The sequence below is a fragment of the Nicotiana tabacum genome, chromosome 16 (genome assembly GCF_000715075.1).
Source record: "Nicotiana tabacum cultivar K326 chromosome 16, ASM71507v2, whole genome shotgun sequence".
NCBI lineage: Eukaryota > Viridiplantae > Streptophyta > Magnoliopsida > Solanales > Solanaceae > Nicotiana > Nicotiana tabacum.
In genome coordinates this window covers 87,168,104-87,188,881 of record NC_134095.1, presented here as the reverse complement: position 1 = coordinate 87,188,881, position 20,778 = coordinate 87,168,104, and the positions used below count along the sequence as shown (strand labels likewise).

Genomic DNA, 20,778 nt, shown 5'->3' with positions numbered 1-20,778 from the left:
TTTGTTCTTCATTGTAACTCCTATCTTGCTTTCTTAGAAGCTATGTTTTAGGGAACCCAAAATCCGTAAACTTTCTGAGTTTATGTTGTGACTAGGTTTAGTCATAAGTTTAAAGTCTTTGTAACTAGAGAGTCACAAAGTGGCTTATGGTAAAAGTATCACAAGTTAGTTAAGTTGAATTCTTTGTAATAGAGTCATTACAAAGTGACTTGTAATAGTGAGATTACAAGTTAGTGAAGTTGAAATCCTACAAGTGTAGGTCGTGGTTTTTGTCCCCTTGTGTGGAATTTTTTCACGTAAAATCCCTTGTCTCTTTTACTTACTGCTTCATAAGTATTCTCAATAGAAACCCATAAAGGATCAGGTGCTCTATAGTTTGGTGGACTCATATAAGCTATCAATTTTGAAACTACACCTCCTAATATTAAAATAATTAGTCACTAATAAACTTGGCATATAATGAGTGACGCAATTAAAGTGATATTTCATTATTAAATGTGGTTATAAACTTATTATGTTTCTTAATCTTAAGTTGTAGTGGAGCTTACTATTTTATGTTTGAATTTGACATATGTTAAACTATTTGATTTTGTTGAAGTTAAAATTGTGTTATATTCATTGTTCCAATTTACTTGTTTTAGTAGTATTGGCTCATATTGCATGTTGTTATTTTTTTTGTTAGAATTGATAGATTAGTTTTGTCAAATATTTGAATAATGTTATAATATTATATTTATAAATATTAATTTATTTTATCAAACATGAATTCCATGATGTTCTTACAAAACGTATGTTTTTAGTTTTTGTAAGTATCTACACTAAATATTATTAATTTGGAAAATATATATAAATTATTTTTACAATATTAGTTATAAATATATGATTACTAATTAATTTATATTCACATAAAAATATACATCTTAAATACCAAATATAATATAATTTATACAAAAATTTATAGGCATATATTTATTATATTAACTTTTATGTTTTGATAATTACTTCATTTAAAACTTAATCTAACTGTGTAATTACATTTGTGCAACCAAACAATAAACTTGCAATTACACTGTGACAAACAAACATGTCGTAATTACTAGGTTGTGTAATTACTACCCTAGTAATTACACCAATTCCAATTACCTGGCGACTTTCCAAACAGACCCTTAATTAAAGAGTAAATTTCACATAACACCCTTAACCTTTAAGGTTTGAGAAACAACAAGACAATAAACTCCTAGGATCTTAAATCAACGGCCAAAACTGAGTTGGATCATTGTATGTACACTCAAAATGTGGAAAAAGTACCAAGCAAAGCTAAAGTTAGTATGGACTGGCCAGAAAATAGCTTTAGATTTCAGTGTATTATCATGCAGCTCAACAACTTAAAGACTACTACAAACAATAACCAATGGCTTAACTATTCAGAATACCCTCGTCACTTAGAAGATTTTCGACTTTAGACATCAGTGGCGAACGAGGACCAAAACATATAGTCGACAAAAATGCTCCATAGAGTAAGCAGTGAATACTAAGCTGGAATAGATTTACCTTCATCTCTCTGTGACATTGTACTGCTGCAAATCCGGAATCTGTTTCCTTTGCATTACCACTTGTAGCATGAGTTGCAAAATGAGTAACAGATGGCGTCCTACTCTCGAGCCATCTTAAATTAATGGGATCGACAACTTCTTTCAAGTAACCACCACCTTCCGCAATGATAAAACCCCAGATTTTTGGTGTTATATTGGTAACACAGTTCAGAAATTGGCTAGTTACCTCAGCAAATTCTGCATTTCGGTCATGAATATTTGTAAAAGTAACCCTAATCCTATCAAGCAGTGTGCATTTGCCACAAATTTGACATGACCAAAATGAAATTTCTTCAATGTGCCTCCCCTTTGGAAATGAGTTCCATATAGAGCTTTTGACAAGACTTAGTAAGGTCTCACCAGCAGTCGTCCAAAAATTTGACAAAGGCACCACGAGAGAAGATTCAGATTCAAATAGATGGTGGGTTGCACCTGCGAGCAACAAGGAATATGCTGCGCTCTTTCTGCTCATACGAAAAGCATCGTTTTGATGTTTATCGCATTCAGGATCTAGGGCCAGCAGGTCACTTTCATAGACTTTATATGCAGAAGCCAGTGTCATGTAGGCCTGCAAAGAGACATGGTGAAGAGGATGCAATCTGAAGAGTCGATGTAAATTTTCTCCATTTGGTGTCAGAACTACGTCGACGTGATCTTGAGTAAGCAGGATCTCGAGCTTCTCACAGCAACACTTGGGGTTACTAAATGACAGAAAGTCACTTATAGCATCATCCAAGCAATCCGCAAGCTTCTCCATTAAACGATCCCTATAAAAATGGTCACCAGAAGCCATATTTGAACAGTCGAGATTTAAAATTAAGATTTCCTACATAACAAAATTCGCAAGAGATGTTAGTGCTTGATATAAAGGCTTAGATACGCCAAAATTCTTAGGAGAAAAACAAGAAGGGGCAACGATCTTCAACTTGGCTTGATCAGTTCAAGGCAGTACTCGGCATACAAGAACACAAAAACTCCCAAAAAACCAAAAAATAAAATATGAACAATATGATGGAAAAGTACAAGAGAATATATAAACTAGATGTCTTAGCAGAATCTTAAAGCACCAGACAGGAAGTTTTTGGACTGTTTTAATTTTCTTATTGCTTTTGGTGATAATGAGATCTTTGCTAATATAAACATCTTGACAGTTTCTTGGTCTAGTCCTAGATGTATGTTCATGTCTCAGCATATATTGGGAAATTTACTAACCTCCCCCAACTTTAGAGCTGAAGTCTATAAATTGCTTGCTTTTATAAGGTTATACTAACTGTTATTTCTTTCGACTTCTGCTTTACCAAGATTTAACACATTAATTTCTCTGAAACAACATTTAAAGTCACCTCTCATCTGTACATACTTCTGCACACCCCTCTAACCAATGTTCTCAACCCATATGCTCTTACCTGCAGACAGTGATCTATATAAGATGTAGCCATTGCTTTACATCGTTTACAGCAGCAACTGAACCTGTACTTTGACCACAACTCTGATTGCCTCATCACCTGGAAGAAATTAAAATCACTTGAGAAAACTATTTGATTTCAGATGAACTTGAACTGATTATGGAGTAATATTATTTTTCCTTTTTTTTTCTTTTTGATAGTTGACAAATTTTACGTAGGACATAGAAAAGAACTCTCAGGAACTTAGTAACTGTCATCATTACAATATACTGGATTCTACAATTGAGAAAAATGTAAACAATCAGTAAGAACATAAATAAATCCAATTAACAACATCGCATTGGTATTATCCAAATCCTAACAAGCACTGAAACCAGCATTTCATTCTGTCACAGGAAAACTTACCTAAACTGGGAAGTATAAAAATAACAAGAGAAAACTTTCAGTTAAACGTGATTTCAAAGGTTCTCCATCAAGGAACATGTGATAAGAAACAGCAACACATTAATCAATTACTGAAACTACCCCAATTGATTGTCTATTTTAACCGGCATAGAGATTAACACTGAAATTGACTTATAACGTATTTTTTTATAAGCTATAATGTATTCAAGTATATACAGGAGCTTTCCTTTTATTAAAAAAATTATACTTTACTTGATTAAAAAATAAATAGCTATAATGTATTCTAAAAGAAAATTGGGCTCAAAAGTAAATCTACAATAGATTACCTCAACTTTAAGATTTTATATGGATAAAAGTGGTCAATTTATCTGTTTTGAAGTAGTATAATATTCAAATATACTGAATAAAGGTGGAAAAGGTTCCTAGTTTAGGTAAGTGAACATCATCTGAAAGTTGGTAAATCTTCTAGGGACAGAAGGAGTAATATACAATCAAGATGTTAGGGACCCTAAAATATAGACATCTGATTAAGATTCTCCAAAATATTTTATCCGTTACTGTTAATGAGGTTTGATGTGTACGTAAATAGCTGATATTCTTGAAAGTATTCCGAGGAAACAAGTAAAAAAGAGAAATCAGGCCTTGAGCTTATCATATTCAGTGAACACAAGTGACAAGTTCTCTAATATCTTCACAGTACTGAAGTTCTTCATTCCCTGGAATTACTTGGTAACATGGTGACACTGATGCCAGAAGGTAGGTAATGAAGTGTAATGAACTTGATGCTATCGTCAGAGAAGTATCTTGAGCATATGTAGTGCTCATCATTGCTCTGACAGAACGTTATGGGGCAGGAAAAGAATATTGAAACAAATATTCCTACGTTCAGAAAAGGGTACTGCCTTCAATCCCAACTCTCCTTTACGTACTCAAAGGTTACATAAGACAAAGAAAAGAACCAACGGGAGAACTCATAGAGATGTGCCTTCCTAGACTCCTCTCTTTCTGCATCCTCAGTCTTGAAAAATGTTAAAACATTTGCTAACTCTATACGCCTAAAGCAGTCTAAGAAGGGATTGAAGTCCTCATAGAAATTGACAATTTCAAATTGTCCTTCTCAAAAGGTGATGTTTAAGGAGCAAGGTAGTTCCATTATCCAAGAGCACAGAAAACAAGTCAAACTGCTCCTCACGTCTCTCCATTCTTCCAAAGTTGGATGAAAGGATTAGATATCTACACATAGGTGGAAGCATATCAACCTGAAACTTCAGATACACATAGATAGTGTACTTCTTGGAGGTCATCATTGCATGATATTACCTATAATGTATAATTATTGTCACCAATAACATTGCATTTGTTCTTGTAAAGAAGTTAAAGACAACCAATCTGAAGGGAACTGCTGTAGCAATATCAGCTATTGATGTGACATCATTCAATGAACAACACGAGTATCGATCAAAAAGATGTCAAAGACTAAAACTCGAAAATTTAATGATTATTGTCGTAAACACAATCAGAGGATGTGTACCACGTGGATAGAAATAAGAAGAGTAGCCAAGTATGTTGGCCATCAATGCCTGAATGAAGCAACTTTGAGGGTCCTATCTAGGTCGTTGTCATTTGCCAGTAGGATAGTCTTTGACTTCTCTATCGTGGATGTGGTGTTCATCTAAACATCACCTAAGAAGACGACATTACTTTTAAGCAATATAAAATCCAGAGAAATAGAAAAGATGGCAAGTAGAGCTAGCGCAAAAGAATCAATGTAAGTAGAATAGTGTGCATATGATAAAGCAAAAACCTGTATTAGAGAGTAGTGCCATTGTGAAGTAGAGCTCTGCTTTAAGGGCTTCATGAAAACGTTAATTTTGACAAACTAAAAAGCTGATAATTTTTACTCCATGATTTTTTTAATAAACAACACGACTCTCCTGTTAGAAGGAAAATTGCTGAAAGGTTTGTATTAATAGGATAATAGAAAATAAGTCACACTATAAGGTGTACTTGTCTATGGTTTCTAGGAGGTCAAAGAATATCTACCTTCAAGACCTTCTGGGAAGTTGCTTATCAAAATAGCAGACTGATTCTGAAATTGTTTCTCAGCTTATGGATCATCAGGGAGCCTGACCACAAGGCATATAAATTTAGAAGAGTCGACATCACCCCTCCATAGAATTTCCAAGGACATAAAGGACCTAAATAGCTTTACTAAGCCCTGCACCAGATGGATCGTTTTAAAAATAATAAAAACCACAATCAATGAATCTTTGCATCAGAAACCCGAGTCACCATATCAGCAGCCAAACAACAAATAAAATGATAAAATAGGGCAAGAAAAAAAGGGAGATGGGAGAAATGAGGAGGTAATATTAAAGAGACTGCACCTAAAGAGGAGCTTCAAGATGCAACCTATAACATTTGGCTAATATTATCCCCATATATGTAATTTAATAACGTGTTATAAACATGATGCCATTGAGACACAATACATTGTTGATGATCACCTCAAGCAAACTTATATGGATATGTTTGTTTACCGTGAAAATGGTAATAACAATTAAATTTGTTGATGGGACTCTAAAAATACGTGATCTATTTTTATGCTAGTTGTTAAAGCAGTTTGTGTTAGATATGTGAAAATAAAGATGAAATGCAGGCTAAAATAGAGTTATAATCAAACCAAGGGGTTAGCTGTCCGGGCCTCGGACTAACCGATGAGGGGCCTCAAGGTCGATGCCTGGGCTCGGGCTCGAGCTATCGGGGATAATCGGGAAGGGGCTAGCAGTTAGGATATAAAAAGGAGACTCTTTATGGCCAATAACAAGCAATAAATGAAGAACAAGTATGAAAGTAATAAGCAATAGCAATAGTGTCGGGAGAATATGTTAGAGAGAAAAGAAAGAGTTCTTGTATATTTCATGTAGAATAGTTGAAGCAACGGCCGAGAGATTATAGAATGGCAAGGATCCCCTTTATATAGGAGGGGAATCCCAACATAGTACAAAATGCATTAATTGTAAAGGTACGTAGATGGGATGGCTAGACGTGACACCAGGCTCTGCTAGTGCTATCTGCTCACCTTGGGGACTCAGCATCGTCGTTCGTCGTTGGGTCGAGCGTAAATGGACATCGCGGGAGAGAACTCGACCGCAACCTCGCAGCCTAGAGATCTCGAGATGACTTCCCGAAAACACCTTAATGACGAGGAATTGGACCCTCCAATTTCACCGTATACAGATAGTCCCCGCGTTTCTTAGAGAGAAGCGACAAGAAACGATTTTAACATCCCACTCTGTGGGCTTCCCGCAATGACGTCGTGCTGATGACGCAAGCTTCCATGATTATCAAAACGTTTCGTCCTCTCACTTTTCTAGGACCGTTCAACGCGTTGCAGTTTCTCGTTCTTCAGAGCCATAATGCCGTCGTCGATTCAGCTCCCATGGACGCATTGAATGCGCCTGTCGTTACGTTTTTCGAGGGCGATAATAGCGCCGTCGGTTACGTTACCCCTTTTTCTATAAATGGGGGTCTCCTGGGATCAACTTTTTACCAAGTATCTTTCCATACCTATCCATTCCTCCTTTATCTTTATTCTTTGTCGTTCACCATGTTTGGGGCCATGACCTCAAGATCTTATGGCGATATCGGGCATGCAACGGCCTATCTTCCGGACCTTCTCTGGTCAAGTGAGATTACGATGTTTTCATGTTGTTGTTGTTGTCATCTCCGTCGGCTCGGGACGATGAAGCAAAGGACCGATTTCCTCCGACCCGAGGAAATATTTGGATTATACACCGCTGCTCACCCTCCTCTCCCGGCTTGACGCATTACACCCATTTTGGATTCCTTGGGGTGTGGCGGCACTGTCTACTAACTGTCGCCCCCCATGTCGGGGCAACGTCTCAAGAAGTGGCTTTACAGCAATAGCCTGGCGAAATCTGCCGGATTTTTCACCCAGCCACTTCTTCATTCCTTCCTGCCTTTTTCGCGTCACTTTGCTCTTCTCCATCGCTTTCCCCTTCGTCGTCTCTCCTTTTGAAGATACCATTCTGGGGAATCGAGATAAGACTCCCGAGGGGATTGTGCTTGGAAGATATTGTCTTTGAGGACGCGTGCTTGAGGAGATGATATCGAAAATGTTGCTATTGAGAACGCACCTTTGAGAATAGGCTAAGTTCTTAGGCTTTTATTGTATGTACACTCTTCTGCTTCTTTGTTCCCGTGTAAGGACCCCTCGTGGGCTTTTGTAATCATATGTAAGGACCCCTTGCGGGATTTTGCAATGGAATATTTCGTGAATACAAAGATTTTTTCTTGATTTGTCTTCGATGTTTGCTACATTCTTTTATGTTTGTGGAGACCCCGAATGCATGACTCTGTCTGTTGTTGCTAATACCGAACCCGGGTGCGAGTATACCTTCCGACCTTTGGTTGATAACAACGGCTTCGCGCGGGATCACTTGTGATCCCTTGGATCGAACCTGAATAAGGTCAATAGACTCGGATCGCCGGAACCTTAACTTCGAGTAAAATGAGAATAATGTTTCGAGCCTTGGAATCATGACTTACTAGTTAAACTCCGTGGTAACCTTTGAGAAGAAAAATTTGCTCGGGGGCTGCCTTTGATCTCTTGAAGGCAGTCCCTAAGCGGAGATTCGTTCAAATTCGGACCACCTGAAAACGCGCTCTGGGCTTAGTGTGAATAGCCTTATGGTGTTGTAGATAGATTTTGAAAGAGGGTTTGTCCGATCTTAGATGGTACCCGAGGCCAAGCCCATACGGGTGGAGTTCAAATGCTTATTTCCTTGAAGCCTGATTCCCTTTTGACAAAAATTCCCCGAAGCCGAGTATCTCCTTTGGCGAAGGCGTCATCGGCTCTCTAGAGCCTAGCCCTGTCTTGACGGAGGTCCTCGAGGTCGGGTACCACCTCGGGACTGGTGACGGTGCTATTGGCTTCTTGGAGCCTGACCTCGTTCTGATGGAGGTCCTCAAGGTCGGGTACCACCTCGAGACTGGAGAGGGTTTCTCGGCTAGTGTTCCTAACCGGCTTTGAGGCGGGCGAATCGTCGCCGTTTTTTCCACGCATAAATAGGGTTGTTTCTGCCTTTTCGGGGATTACCCCATTTTAAGCAACTGTCTTTCTCTTTATGCGCCAGCCCTTCGGCACTCCAGCACTAACGCGTCTGCACATATCCCCGCTTTTTTAGTTCTCTAATTTTGTGACCGCCACGGCGGCTATGTCGGGGTCTGTCCGACAGGGAGGGGAGAGCTCCGCCTCCGGTCTTCGGGACCATCGAGGTCTGCTGACTTTGCGGTGTCGATCGACTACGCCCTTCGTCGTTGTTGTCGAGGAAAACGGAGACCAGGTACGGATGAGTCGCTTCGTCCGGGTGTGGACCGCTGACATTATACCCGAGGAGCTCATGCCATTTACTGAGGAATGAAGCTATACTCGTAAGTGGTGCATCTCGTGCTTTATCAGTTCTGTCAATGGCGAAAGCCGGTTTCGTAATTGTGCCTTCTTCTCTTCCTCTACAGCGGTTTCATGGTGCCGGGCGACGTTCATGATCTGCTGGACTGGGTTCGAGAATTGGCGACCCACTCGACCTGTGAGGAACGCGAGTGGTGAGCTTTGTCCCGGGGCAGGTGGGAAGCGAAATATCATGGCGAGTGTTGTGCTATTCCTTCCTTGCTACCACCTTCCTTTTCCGTTGACGGCATTTCGAGAGATACTAGAGATCCGGGACCGCATATGCCGAGTGACCGTGCTTCGGCCGGAGCAGTCTCTTTTAGGGCCGAAGGGACTGGATTGGTAGGTGTGCGTTCGGCCTTCGAGGAAGCCCAGCGGCTTCACCTTGCGGTGAGTTTCGGCACAGGTTTTTCGAGCTTTGCGCCTTTCTTTCCTTACTGAGTTTTCTTTTGCAGGCACCCAACAAGCTCGAGTCCGAGTTGCTTCATGTGAAGTCAGGCTATGGAAAGCCCTAGATGAGGAGAGACCCCTAAGGCTCCTTTGTGATGAAAAAGAGATCGAGCTGGTAAATTTTGCAGTGTGAGGCGAGCCGGAACTTAAACTGCGAAAACCACCTGAAGGAGCGGGTAGTTTTCCATCCCGAATGAATGTGCATTCCGCCTTCTGGCTCCTAGGGCTGACACTTAGTTTATTTCAGTTGTAGAAAAAGATGGAGGCCCTGGAATGCCTTGGAGGTGAAGTTTGCCGGGCCAGGTGTGAGCGTGATGAGTTGAAAGCTCGGGTGGAGGCTCAGGCTTTAGGGGGGATGAATGCTCTGGCCAAAGTTCCTGCTTTTGAAGCCCAACTTCGCCTAGCTCGCGACAGTGCTTTGGCTCGGACAGAAATGTTTGAAGAGCTCGAGTCTAAGCTTTCAAAAGTCGGGGCTGAGGTCATTGATGCCCGGGCAGAAGTTGCAATGAGCCGGACTGAGGCTCACCAGGAGATGACGATCTATTCAAAGGATGTTGCCGATGCTTAAGCCGAGCTGAAAAGGATCCTCGGTCACGAAGGGAGGATTGAAGAATATGCTCGTTGCAAGTCTTAAAGAAAGACCCTCGAGGAGACCCTTGATAGGGGTTTCGCCCTCTCGGAGGAGCTGGCGCTAGCAAAAGCGGATGAGCGTGATGCTCGATTGCTTTCGCCCGATGCCGAGGAAAGTGAGGATGGGACCGGCAGGCCATAGCCCCCAGGGGGAGGGCATAGATTTTGTCACCTGTACGTAACATTTCCAAAGCATGTTTGTAGCTGGAGGTTGCATCTCTTGCATGTGTATGAAAGAAAACCCTACGGCTTTACTCCTTTCGCATCTTTCTCTGCCCTGATCTTGGTCGGGCGAGCTGGTTGCGTTGGTAGGAATCCTCAGGGTAGTGACGTGGCCGCGGGGCTCTTTCGGTTGGCGACAATGGCCCTTACGCCTTGGGTCGAAGCGACCTTTTATATGCCCGGCTCTGAGGCTCATTAAGCTGGCGACAATGGCTCTTACGCTTTGCCCTTAGGCATGGATAGTTAGCTATTTTGGATCCGGTCTCCGAATCGGGTTACGACTTGAGCTCATTTTGACCCTCAAGCTTTCAAATTTAAGCTGGCGACAGTGGCTCTTACACTTTTGAGTGATGCGACCGTTTAGTGTGTGTGACCCTGAGGCTCATTAGGCTGGCGACAATGGCTCTTACGCTTTGCCCTTAGGCATATGTAGGCTTTGTTTTCCTCTCGTTAAGAACTTTTTGAAATGATTTTGCCTGACCCGTCGTCGGTTCGGGAAGAACCTCGATTTCAGGTCGTTTGCAGCGATGTTCGAGCACCTCGGGAGGTTTGGCTCGTAGGCTGAGTAGCTAAAAGCCTTGTGATTTGGAGCTGACATGGTCGAAGCACTTTTGCCTGTCGAGGGTAGCCTGTTTAACCGGTTCTTTTCGAAGTAGATTCGAAGTAATGGCCTATGATTTTGTAGCGACGGTCGGGCGTCCCCGAGTCGCGTTAATTCGGTTGGTACAGCCGTATGACCGTAGTCATTTGTGTTTGGCCGAAGCCATTTTTGGTCCCGAGTATAATAGTTTGGGCGTCTATATCGAGGGTATGCCTTTTTAAGGGTCTTACAAATTTGATATATAACCTAAACTTCGGGATCGAGTTTTATGCCTGTAGTAAGGTCTTACAAAATTTTCATGACGACGAGGTCTTACAGGTTTTTCATGTCTGTTGAAGTCTTACAGGTTTTTCATGCCGTTGAGGTCTTACAGTTTTTTCATGTCGTTGAGGTCTTACAGCTTTTTCATGCCGTTGAGGTCTTACAGTTTTTTCATGTCATTGAGGTCTTACAGTATTTTCATGCCATTGAGGTCTTACAGGTTATTCATGTCGTTGAGGTCTTATCATGCCTGTTGAGGTCTTACAGATATAGTTGCTGCCTTATGTAGGTCTTACGGGACCGAGTCTGCCCGCTCGGGGTCTTATGGCCTCGTGTTTTGATGAGTCAATGGAGGTGGCATTTTGACGGCAGTCCCCGAGTCGTCGAGAGTTTCCTGACTCGGGAGCCGTTATTTGTAAGTTTCACATTGCCTCGTCGAGGGCTTACGATTTTGGAGATCCCGACCCTGAGGTCGTGTGCTTTTCTTTTGAGATTTTGACGCCAGTCCCCGAGTACTCGAGGTGCTTTTGGCGTTGGAGATGTTTAGCGATTTCCGTGTTGCCTTACCTGAGGGCTTACGATTTCGGAGTCCCGACCCGGAGGACATTTAAGTGTTGAATTGTTGACACCAGTCCCCGAGCATTCAGGACGTTTCCGGCGGAGGAATTATTCTTGCGAAGGTGCCGAGTCTCTTTTGGAGCACGAGATGCCTTGACAAAAGATGTTCTTTGATTATTTGATACACGTCGTCGGGGGCCCGGCTATATGGACACGGTTCGTTTGACTGTTTGGCCTGGTACATTACTTTCCTATAGGGAACCCGTTCGGCATTTCTTGGTTTTTTCGAGCGGGTGGCTTCCAGGGTGTTTCTTGAGTTTCCCTTAGGTAGCATGCAGATGTTGCCTCGTTAAAATCCTTGCCGGTAAAAACCCTTTTTCGAGATAAGAACTTGGTCGAAGGAAAAGAGTGCAACGGATGCTTTAAAACCTTAAGGTCTTCGAGCTGGGTTAGCGTTTTGACCGATTCGATTGGGCGCCTGCATGAGGGTTAGTTTGAAACACGAAATGAAAAGGGAGATGGTCATTCCCTTTGTCACTATAGACTGAACTCGCTGTGAACCTTTTCGATTATTAGTAGCGGCTCGTGAAGTAGCCCTCTTTCTTTACAAAAAAAAGATACATGCTTGATATGAGACGCGTCGGCGATGTTTTGAGAATCGATATGTTCCAATCACTCGAGATGAGGACGCGGTACGGTCCTTTATTTCGTTTAATCGGGTTTGATCGAGGGTGCGGCTCGATTACCTTTCGTCCCTTTTGCGGGAGGAGGTGCGAGCGCCGGTGCCACGTCATGCACCACGAACATTTCCCTCGCAGCATGTTGTTCCCAGTAGACGGTTTTAATTCTGTCCTTTGTTGGGAACTTCATCATTTGGTGAAGAGTGGATGGTACCGCTCTCATGCAGTGTATACATGGCCGTCTGAATAAGGCGTTATACCTCATGTCTCCTTCAATGACATGGAATTAGGCGTTTTGGGTCGTGCCGGCCACGGTGACCGGGAGGATGATTTCTCCTTTCGTTGTTTCACTTGCCATGTTGAATCCATTGAGGACCCGAGTGGTGGGCACGATTTGGTCGAGCAGTCTGAGCTGCTCTACCACCCTCGACCTGATAATGTTGGCCGAGCTACCTGGATCCACGAGTACACGTTTTATTTGAAAAGAATTTACAAGGAAAGAGATTACCAGTGCGTCATTGTGAGGTTGAGACAAGGTTTCGGTATCCTCTTCGCTGAATGTGAGGGCATCCTCAGGTATATACCCCCGGGTTCGCTTTTCTCTGGTGATGGATATTTTTGTCCTTCTCATTACGGGTTCCTGCGGGGCATCAACGCCTCCCATGATCATGTGGATGACGTGTTGTGGCTCGTTTGCCTCGTTCTTCTTGGTCGCCTCTCTTTCCCGGAACTGATTTTTGGCTCGATCGCTAAGGAATTCCCGGAGATGCCCTTTGCTAAGTAGTTGGGCTACCTCTTCTCGGAGTTGGTGGCAAGTTTCGGTCCTATGGCCATGTGTGTTGTGAAACTCGCACACTAAGTTGTGATTCCTTTGTGAGGGGTCCAATTGTATAGGCCTGGGCCACTTGGCGTCTCTGATTTTACTGATGGCGAACACGATGTCTGATACATCGACGTTGAAATTGTATTCCGACAAATGAGATGCACCCGTTGGCCCTGCGTTCCTATCGAATCTGGCTCTGTTGATGAGTCCTCGAGGATCCTGTCCTCGATCCATTCTCCGATCGTTGCGAGGTAGGTTGCGCCTCGGGGCATTCCTCCTATCTTCGATGTACGGCTGATATCTTTCTTTGATTGGTTTTGGTTCCTTTGCCAGGAGCCTGCTTGGGTATACTAAGCCCGAGGGGGCTCCCAACTGGTCATCCTCGGCCCTGATTTTTAACTGGTACCGGTTGTGGACGTCCGACCAGGTCACAGCTGGATACTCAATCAAATTCTGTTTCAATTGTTTTGAAGCCACCGAGCTTCGTTCGTTCAGACCATGAGTGAAAGCCCGCACTACCCAGCCTTCGGAGACTGGCGGTAGCTCCATCCGTTCTATTTGAAAGCGGGACATGAATTCCCGCAGCATCTCGTTCTCTCTTTGCTTAATTTTGAAAACGTCGCACTTCCTCATCGCTACTTTGATGGCACCGGCATGTGCCTTTACAAAGGAGTCTGCTAGCATGGTGAATGAATCTATGGAGTTTGGAGCCAAGTTGTGATACCACATCATGGCCCCCTTCGAGAGCGTTTCCCCAAACTTTTTCAGCAATACGGACTCGATCTCATCGTTCTTTATATCGTTGCCCTTTACCGCGCAAGTGTAGGCAGTAACGTGTTCATTGGGGTCTGATGTCCCGTTGTACTTTGGGAGTTCCGGCATTTTGAACTTCTTTGGAATGGGTTTCGGGGCCGCTTCTTCGTGGAACGGCCTTTGTATGAACTTCTTCGAATCCACACCCTTCCGGACCGAGGGTGCGCCCGGGATCTGGTCGATCCTGGAGTTGTAGGTCTCGACCTTCTTATCGTTGGTTGTTATCATTTTCTCGCCCGATTCGATCCTTTTGGTCAGGTCTTCGAGCATTTTCACGATGGCAGGGTCGGCTATCGATCCGTTGTTGCTCGATCTCTCAGGTATCTGTTCGGCTGGGGGAGCAGTCCCCAGTGCTACCATGCTGGGAGTCTTCGGGTGGCTTTGCAGCTGAGCGATAGCCAATTATTGTGCCTGCAACATTTCAAAAATAACATGAAGGCTAACTTCCCGTTCTTCCCGAGCTAGGGTTTTTTGGGCTTCCTGTTGGTCGCCATATTGTATGCTCTTGTTGGTGTGTGAGGTTTCGTCGACCTGCTGTGCGTCTTGCGAACCCGTGTACGCTGGAATCGGTCCAGGCCCGTTGTCGGGGTTCTGTGGTGGCGCGCCAATAATTGGAATAGCCACACCGTTTTCTCTGTGGTTTTCAAGGTTGTCGTTCTCAACTCTGGTCACTGAGCCAAACATTTTGACCTGAAATCGAAGATATTATACAAGAAAAAGTATGAAAGATAACTTGCGTTGTGTAACGAAACCAGTAAGAAAATAATCACTATTATTTTTAGCCCCACGGTGGGCGCCAAACTGTTTACCGTGAAAATGGTAATAACAATTAAATTTGTTGATGGAACTTAAAAATACGTGATCTATTTTTATGCTAGTTGTTAAAGCAGTTTGAGCTAGATATGTGAAGATAAAAGATGAAATGCGAGCTAAAATAGAGTTATAATCAAACCAAGGGGTTAGCTGTCCGGGCCTCGGACTAACCGATGAGGGGCCTCGAGGTCGATGCCTGGGCTCGGGCTCGAGCTATCGGCGATAATCGGGAAGGGGCTAACAGTTAGGATATAATTAAAGGAGGCTCTTTATGGCCAATAACAAACAATAAATGAAGAACAAGTAGGAAAGTAGTAAGCAATAGCAATAGTGTTAGGAGAATATGTTAGAGAGAAAAGAAAGAGTTCTTGTATATTTCGTGTAGAATAGTTAGAGCAACAGCCAAGAGATTACAGAATGGCAAGGATCCCCTTTATATAGGAGGGGAATCCCAACATAGTACAAAATGCATTAATTGTAAAGGTACGTAGATGGGATGGCTAGACGTGACACCAGGCTCTGCTAGTGCTATCTGCTCACCTTGGGGACTCAGCATCGTCGTTGGGTCGAGCGTAAATGGACATCGAGGGAGAGAACTCGACCGCAACCTCGCAGCCTCGAGATCTCGAGATGACTTCTCAAAAACACCTTAATGACGAGGAATTGGACCCTTCGATTTTACCGTATACAATGTTCAAGCAAGTGTCATTATGGCTTTCACACATCCTTTCCACAAGTCCATTTAAGAACAACCTTCTCCAATTTGTTCAACCATTTCTGGCCATTTGAGATAGATAGTGTGAATGCTTCTGGGTCTAAGGCACTCAACTTAGGAGGTTATAGTCATCTATTTTCCATCATTCTAGTATTTTCAACCGAATTAGGTCAAATATCAAAATATGTCCACCAATAAATCATTTAACATTATAGTTAACAATTTCATGGAGTCCAAAGGTTATGTATGCACTTTTACTAACATATGACGTGAACATTAAAATCAAAAAAGGAGTAAAATGACCATATAAAAATTCTTAATAATTGCTCTTTGCTGTTCTAAGAGAATCAATTTCTGGAGTACCATGCGGGAGATCTTTACCTTGATAACCGGAGTAACAAAAATAAATTTTTTTTTAAAAATGCGGCATGCCAATTCTAACTACGAACCATAAAAGTCAAATCTTCATCCACACCAACTTAATCTGGACAAATCACTTAGCAAGACAGTTCCAGAAAATAACCGTCAAATTGTGTAAATATAAAGTTTTCCACTTATGAGAATCAAACTAAACACAAACATTTATTGATACTGACGTAACAACCTTCCTATAATATATAAATCATTCAAAACATAGAGAAACAAGTGTACCTTAGGCTGTAGCAAGTCAGTGTATGTAATCAACACCTCTTCACTTTTCTGGATTGCCTTTATACTTCGAAGGACTATTCTCGGACCACATGCTTCACTTCCTAACATCACCAAACAACAAATTCAAAGCAAAAACAGAATCACATATTGTTTCAATCAAAAAAAAACTTCAAAAAGACCAAAACTTTAGTAAAGAAAATGCAGTAGAACATTACCATTAATAATGGATCCACTTTCGGTACCAGAAGCACAAGTCTCTGAAGGTGCTGGACATATTCTAAACTCCAATTCTCCACCACAATCAAAAGCTGTACAAAACCTGTAAGAAGCATTTGGAGAACAGCTATGATTGACATACGAAAAGGCTAAATCATAAACACCAACTCCTATACTTCTCCCATCCTTATCATGAACTTCCACTGAATTAGTCAGCACCAAGCAGAGCACTGCAGCTTCAACAGCATACTCCGCAGCTGATAACTCCACATTAGTATCCAAACCATCTCGCATTCTTCTTGCAACTGCCATAGCCTTTGCCCCGTCACGAATTCTTCCAGAAAGTCCATCATCATCATCATTGTAGTACTGTTGTTCTTCCAATAGAGTTAATTTTTTGAAATTTGTCATCAACCCACCAATTCTTTCCAAATTTGAGAAAGACACATTTGCTTCCTGGAAGCGGTGGATGAGGCGGAGGGAGAGGCGGAGGTCGGTGGAAGTAGGGGAGGTGGTGTAAAGGGGTTGTGGGAAAAGGTGAAAGAAGTGAAATTCTGAAGAGGAGAAGTGAAGAGGGGAGTCGAGAGAAGAGCATTGAAGGGAACAGTAACGAACGAAGTGATCTGGGTTTGGATATGTAGGGTAAAAAGGAGAAGGCGGGAGAGGAGAAAAGCAAGAGGAGCAGTGAGAAAGGAGAATTGAGTGGTGGAGGGAGAGAGAAAGGGGTGGGATTGGAGGAGTGAGGTCTTGCCCTATAGGAATTTCTTCGTTTGCTCGAATCTCCATTTTCAGCACAAAGTGTTATTTGCGGTTTAAAATGAGACTTACAAGGCAATGCGCATTTCCTAGATCACAAAAATTACACATTTTCTAGCCAAGATTGTAGGGGAAAAAATAATCTTAAAATACTTTACTACAATAAGTTGGTAGAAGCTCAAATATGAGTTCGGCCAAATCGACTATCTTTTGTTCCTACAATATATTTATGTTAATAAATTCATTAAGTAAGTACGCATATCAATTTTAGAATTAGTTATTAGTACTTGAAGTTATCCTTCTAAAATCATGTTTTAATTTCGCCCCATAAGTTAATATGATTTGATACAAACATTAATAGCGTCAGTCATTCATTTCGTACGTGTTAAGAGGACTCTACATCCTCATTTCCTTCTTCGTTAGCCATAATCAGTATCGGAGTCAGGATTTCTAATAAGGGAGTTTCAAAAGAAAAAAGAGTTCAAAAAAGATTGTAGCTAGTAAAAATTGAACCGACTATCTTTTACCACTAAGCTATAGTTTTGATATATGTCAAAGGGATTCAAAACATAATATATAAAGGTAATAAACAAATTTTATCTTATATATTGTTTACCGTAAAAATGGTAATAACAATTAAATTTGTTTATGGGGCTCTAAAAATACGTGATCTATTTTTATGCTAGTTTGTTAAGCAGTTGATGCCATGTGTGTGAGACTTGGAAATGAACTGAGAGTTAATGATCGGGGAATAACCGAACCGATGGGTCAATAATCGAGGCCTCGAGCTTGCTGATTCGGGGCCTCGAGGTCGATTCCGGAGATCAACATGGAGCTATGAAGTAAGACTAACAATTATAACAAAATCAATGAAGGCTCTTTATGGCCAATGACAAGCAATAAATGAAGAACAATAATGAAGACAATAAATGAGAGCAATAATATCAAAGAATATGTTAGAGAGCAAAGAGAATGTTTATATTTTATGTGGAGCAACTGAAGCAACAACAACTCTACAAAATGATAAGGATCCCCTTTATATAGGAGGGGAATCCCAACATAGTACAAAATACATTAATGATAAAGAAACGGAGATGGGACAGCTAGAAGATATCCTAATTAAGGGCTAGGGTAGTCCTGTCAGTCCTAGCCACGTGCCTTGGGAACTCCCCGTTTCTACTATGGTCGCGGTCAACGTTATCCCAAGGTCGAGCGTCGGTGAACCTCGAGGGAGGAAACTCGACCATAACCTTGTATCCTCGAGACTTCGAGATGGTCTTCTAAGGTGCATCGATGATGAGAAATTGGACCCTCCGATTTCACCGTATACAGATAGTCCCCGCGTTTCTTAGAGATGAGCGATAAGAAACGATTTTGACATCCGACTCTTTGCACTCCCCGTGATGACATCATACTGATGACACAAGCCTTCGTGATTATCAAAACGTCCCGTTATTTCGCTTCTCCAGGTCATTCAAAGCATTGCGGTTTCTCATTCTTCAAAGCCATAATGTTGTCGCCGATTCAGCTCCCAAGAACGCATTAAATGCGCCTGCCATTACATCTTTCTAGGGCGATAACGGCGTCGTCGGTTACGCTGTCTTCCTTTCTATAAATGGGAGCCTCATGGGATCAACCTTTCATCCAAGTATCTTCCCGTATCTATCCATTCTTCCATTCTCACTATCCTTATTCATTGTCGTTCACTATGTTTGAGGCCCATGGCCTCAAGATTGTATGGCGATACTTCTATCAGTCATACCACGACCTATCCCCTGGACCTTCTCTGGTCGATCGAGATTACGCTGTTTTGTTGTTATTGTTGTTGTTACTGTCATCATTGGTTCGGGACGATGAAGCAGAGGGCTGATTTCTTCCGACCCAAGGAAATTTTTGGACTCTACACCGCTGCTTAAGAAGGAGCTCGGACTATACATCGCTGCTCACCTCCCCCGATTACCCGGTGCGGCGCCTCACCCCTTTTGCTTTCCATGGAGTGAGGTGGTACTATCTACTAATTGTTGCATCCCGCACCGGGTTAACGTCCCAAGAAGTGGCTTTACAATAATAGCCTGGCGAAATCCATACTAGCCAGATTTTTCACCCAGCCACTTCTTCGTTCCTCCCTACCTCTTCCACGTCACTTTGCTCTTCTCCATCGCTTTCCTCTTCGTCGTCTCCCCTTTTGAAGATGCCATTCTGGAGGATAGAGATAAGATTTCCGAGGGGATTGTGCTTGGAAGATATTGTCTTTGAGGACATATGCCCGAGGAGATGATGCCCGAAGATGTTACTGCCGAGGATGTGCCTTTGAGAGTAGGTTAGGCTCTTAGGCTTTTACTATATGCATACCTTATTGCTTATTTGTTTTTGTGTAAGGACCCTTTGTGAGCTTTTGTAATCATATGTAAGGACCCCTTGTGGGCTTCTGTAATCAAGTGTTTTCTGATTATAAAGATGTTTTCCCAGCTTTGTCTTCGATGTTTGCTATATTTCCTTTTATTTGCGTTTATGGAGACTCTGAATGCATGATTCTATTGGCTACTGCCAATGTCGAACCCAGATGTGGATGTTTTTCCTGACCTTTGATTGACTAATACGACCTTCTGCGGAACCCTTCGTCGTCCCTTGAAGTCGAGCCTGAATTAGACCGATAAACTCGGATCATCGGGCCCCTTACTTTGAGTTGAATGAAAGTAATGCTTCGAACCTTGAAACTGTGATTTATCACTTAGGCTTTGTGGTAAATTTTGGGGAGAAATTTGCTCAGAGGCCCGTGGACAGGGACTGCCTTTGATATTTCGAGGGCAATCCCCGAGTGGAGGTTCGTTCAAATCCGGACCACCTGGAGACTTGCTTTGAACTTAGTGTAAATAGCCTTAAGGCGCTGTAGATAGATCCTGAAAGGGGGTTTGCTCGATCTCAGACGGTTCCCCGGGGCCAGCCCATACGGGAGGAGCCTAAGTGCTTGTTTCCTTGGAGCCTAACTTCTTTTTGATGGAGGTCCTCGAGGTCGGGTACCACCTCGAGACTGGCAATGACGTTGTTGGACTTTTAGAGCCAGACTTCTCGCTGATGAAGGTCCTCGAGGTCGGGTATCACCCCGGGACTGGCGAAGGTGTTGTTTGCTTTCTGGAGCCTAACTTCTCCTTTTGACGGAGGTCCTCGAGGTCGGGTACTGTCACACCTCCTTTTTGCGCGCCCCGCCCCGAAGGGTAGAAATGCGCGGGTGGAGTTTTTCCAATTTAAGTGACAATATTCGAAATGGGATTATTTATTTAATTCAGAGTCGCCACTTGGGAAATGTTTGGCTTTTGGTGTCCCAAGTCACCGGTTTATCTTGAATCCCAAATCGAGGAGATTTTCGACTTTTCCAAATGAAGTCTGCGAACCAGAAATTCTAAGTAAGGAATTCTGTTGACCCGAGGGAAGGTGTTAGGCACCCTCGAATCCCGTGGTTCTAGCACGGTCGCTTAAATTGTTATAATGGCTAAATATCTGATTTAAATACATGTTGTGATTTATGTGCTTTTATTAAGTTTAAACCGCTTTTATTATTATCATTTATTTTATGGAATTGCGACGTCGTGAAAATGCATTTCGAGCCACGTCACAATCAATGCACCCGTAGTTGTTAACACATTTTGACTCCGTTGAGACTTGAATTTGGGTCACATCAATGTGCACCCGATTTTAAGAATATGATTTACTTA

At 42.4% G+C, this 20,778-nt stretch overlaps 1 protein-coding gene across 5 annotated transcripts; it reads right to left on the bottom strand.

The window, feature by feature from the left end:
- Positions 1-1,225: 1,225 nt before the first annotated feature.
- On the bottom strand, positions 1,226-17,149 carry LOC107827663 (protein SET DOMAIN GROUP 41). 5 transcript variants are annotated; one of them, XM_075233044.1, is made up of 4 exons: positions 16,309-17,149; positions 16,094-16,194; positions 2,999-3,097; positions 1,226-2,418 (listed from the first exon to the last, which is right to left on the bottom strand). In XM_075233044.1, the coding sequence occupies exons 1-4, from the start codon at positions 17,093-17,095 to the stop codon at positions 1,417-1,419; spliced, it is 1,989 nt and encodes a 662-aa protein (XP_075089145.1). In that variant the 5' UTR covers positions 17,096-17,149; the 3' UTR covers positions 1,226-1,416. The 5 variants fall into 5 exon arrangements, 1 of the variants encoding a protein (XP_075089145.1); XR_012700154.1 differs by lacking the exons at positions 16,094-16,194; positions 16,309-17,149 and adding exons at positions 4,935-5,086; positions 5,447-14,321 and having other exon boundaries at positions 2,267-2,418; XR_012700155.1 differs by lacking the exons at positions 16,094-16,194; positions 16,309-17,149 and adding an exon at positions 4,935-14,321 and having other exon boundaries at positions 2,318-2,359.
- Between the last annotated feature and the right edge of the window lie 3,629 nt (positions 17,150-20,778).

Excerpts from the sequence above, each read along its gene's own strand:
- LOC107827663 (XM_075233044.1), bottom strand. The coding sequence starts at position 17,095 with ATGGAGATTCGAGCAAACGAAGAAATTCCTATAGGGCAAGACCTCACT. Across the intron at positions 16,195-16,308 it reads AAGTGGATCCATTATTAATG|GAAGTGAAGCATGTGGTCCG; the intron begins GTAATGTTCTAC and ends TGGTGATGTTAG. Across the intron at positions 2,419-2,998 it reads ATATAGATCACTGTCTGCAG|GAAATCTTAATTTTAAATCT; the intron begins GTAAGAGCATAT and ends TTTGTTATGTAG.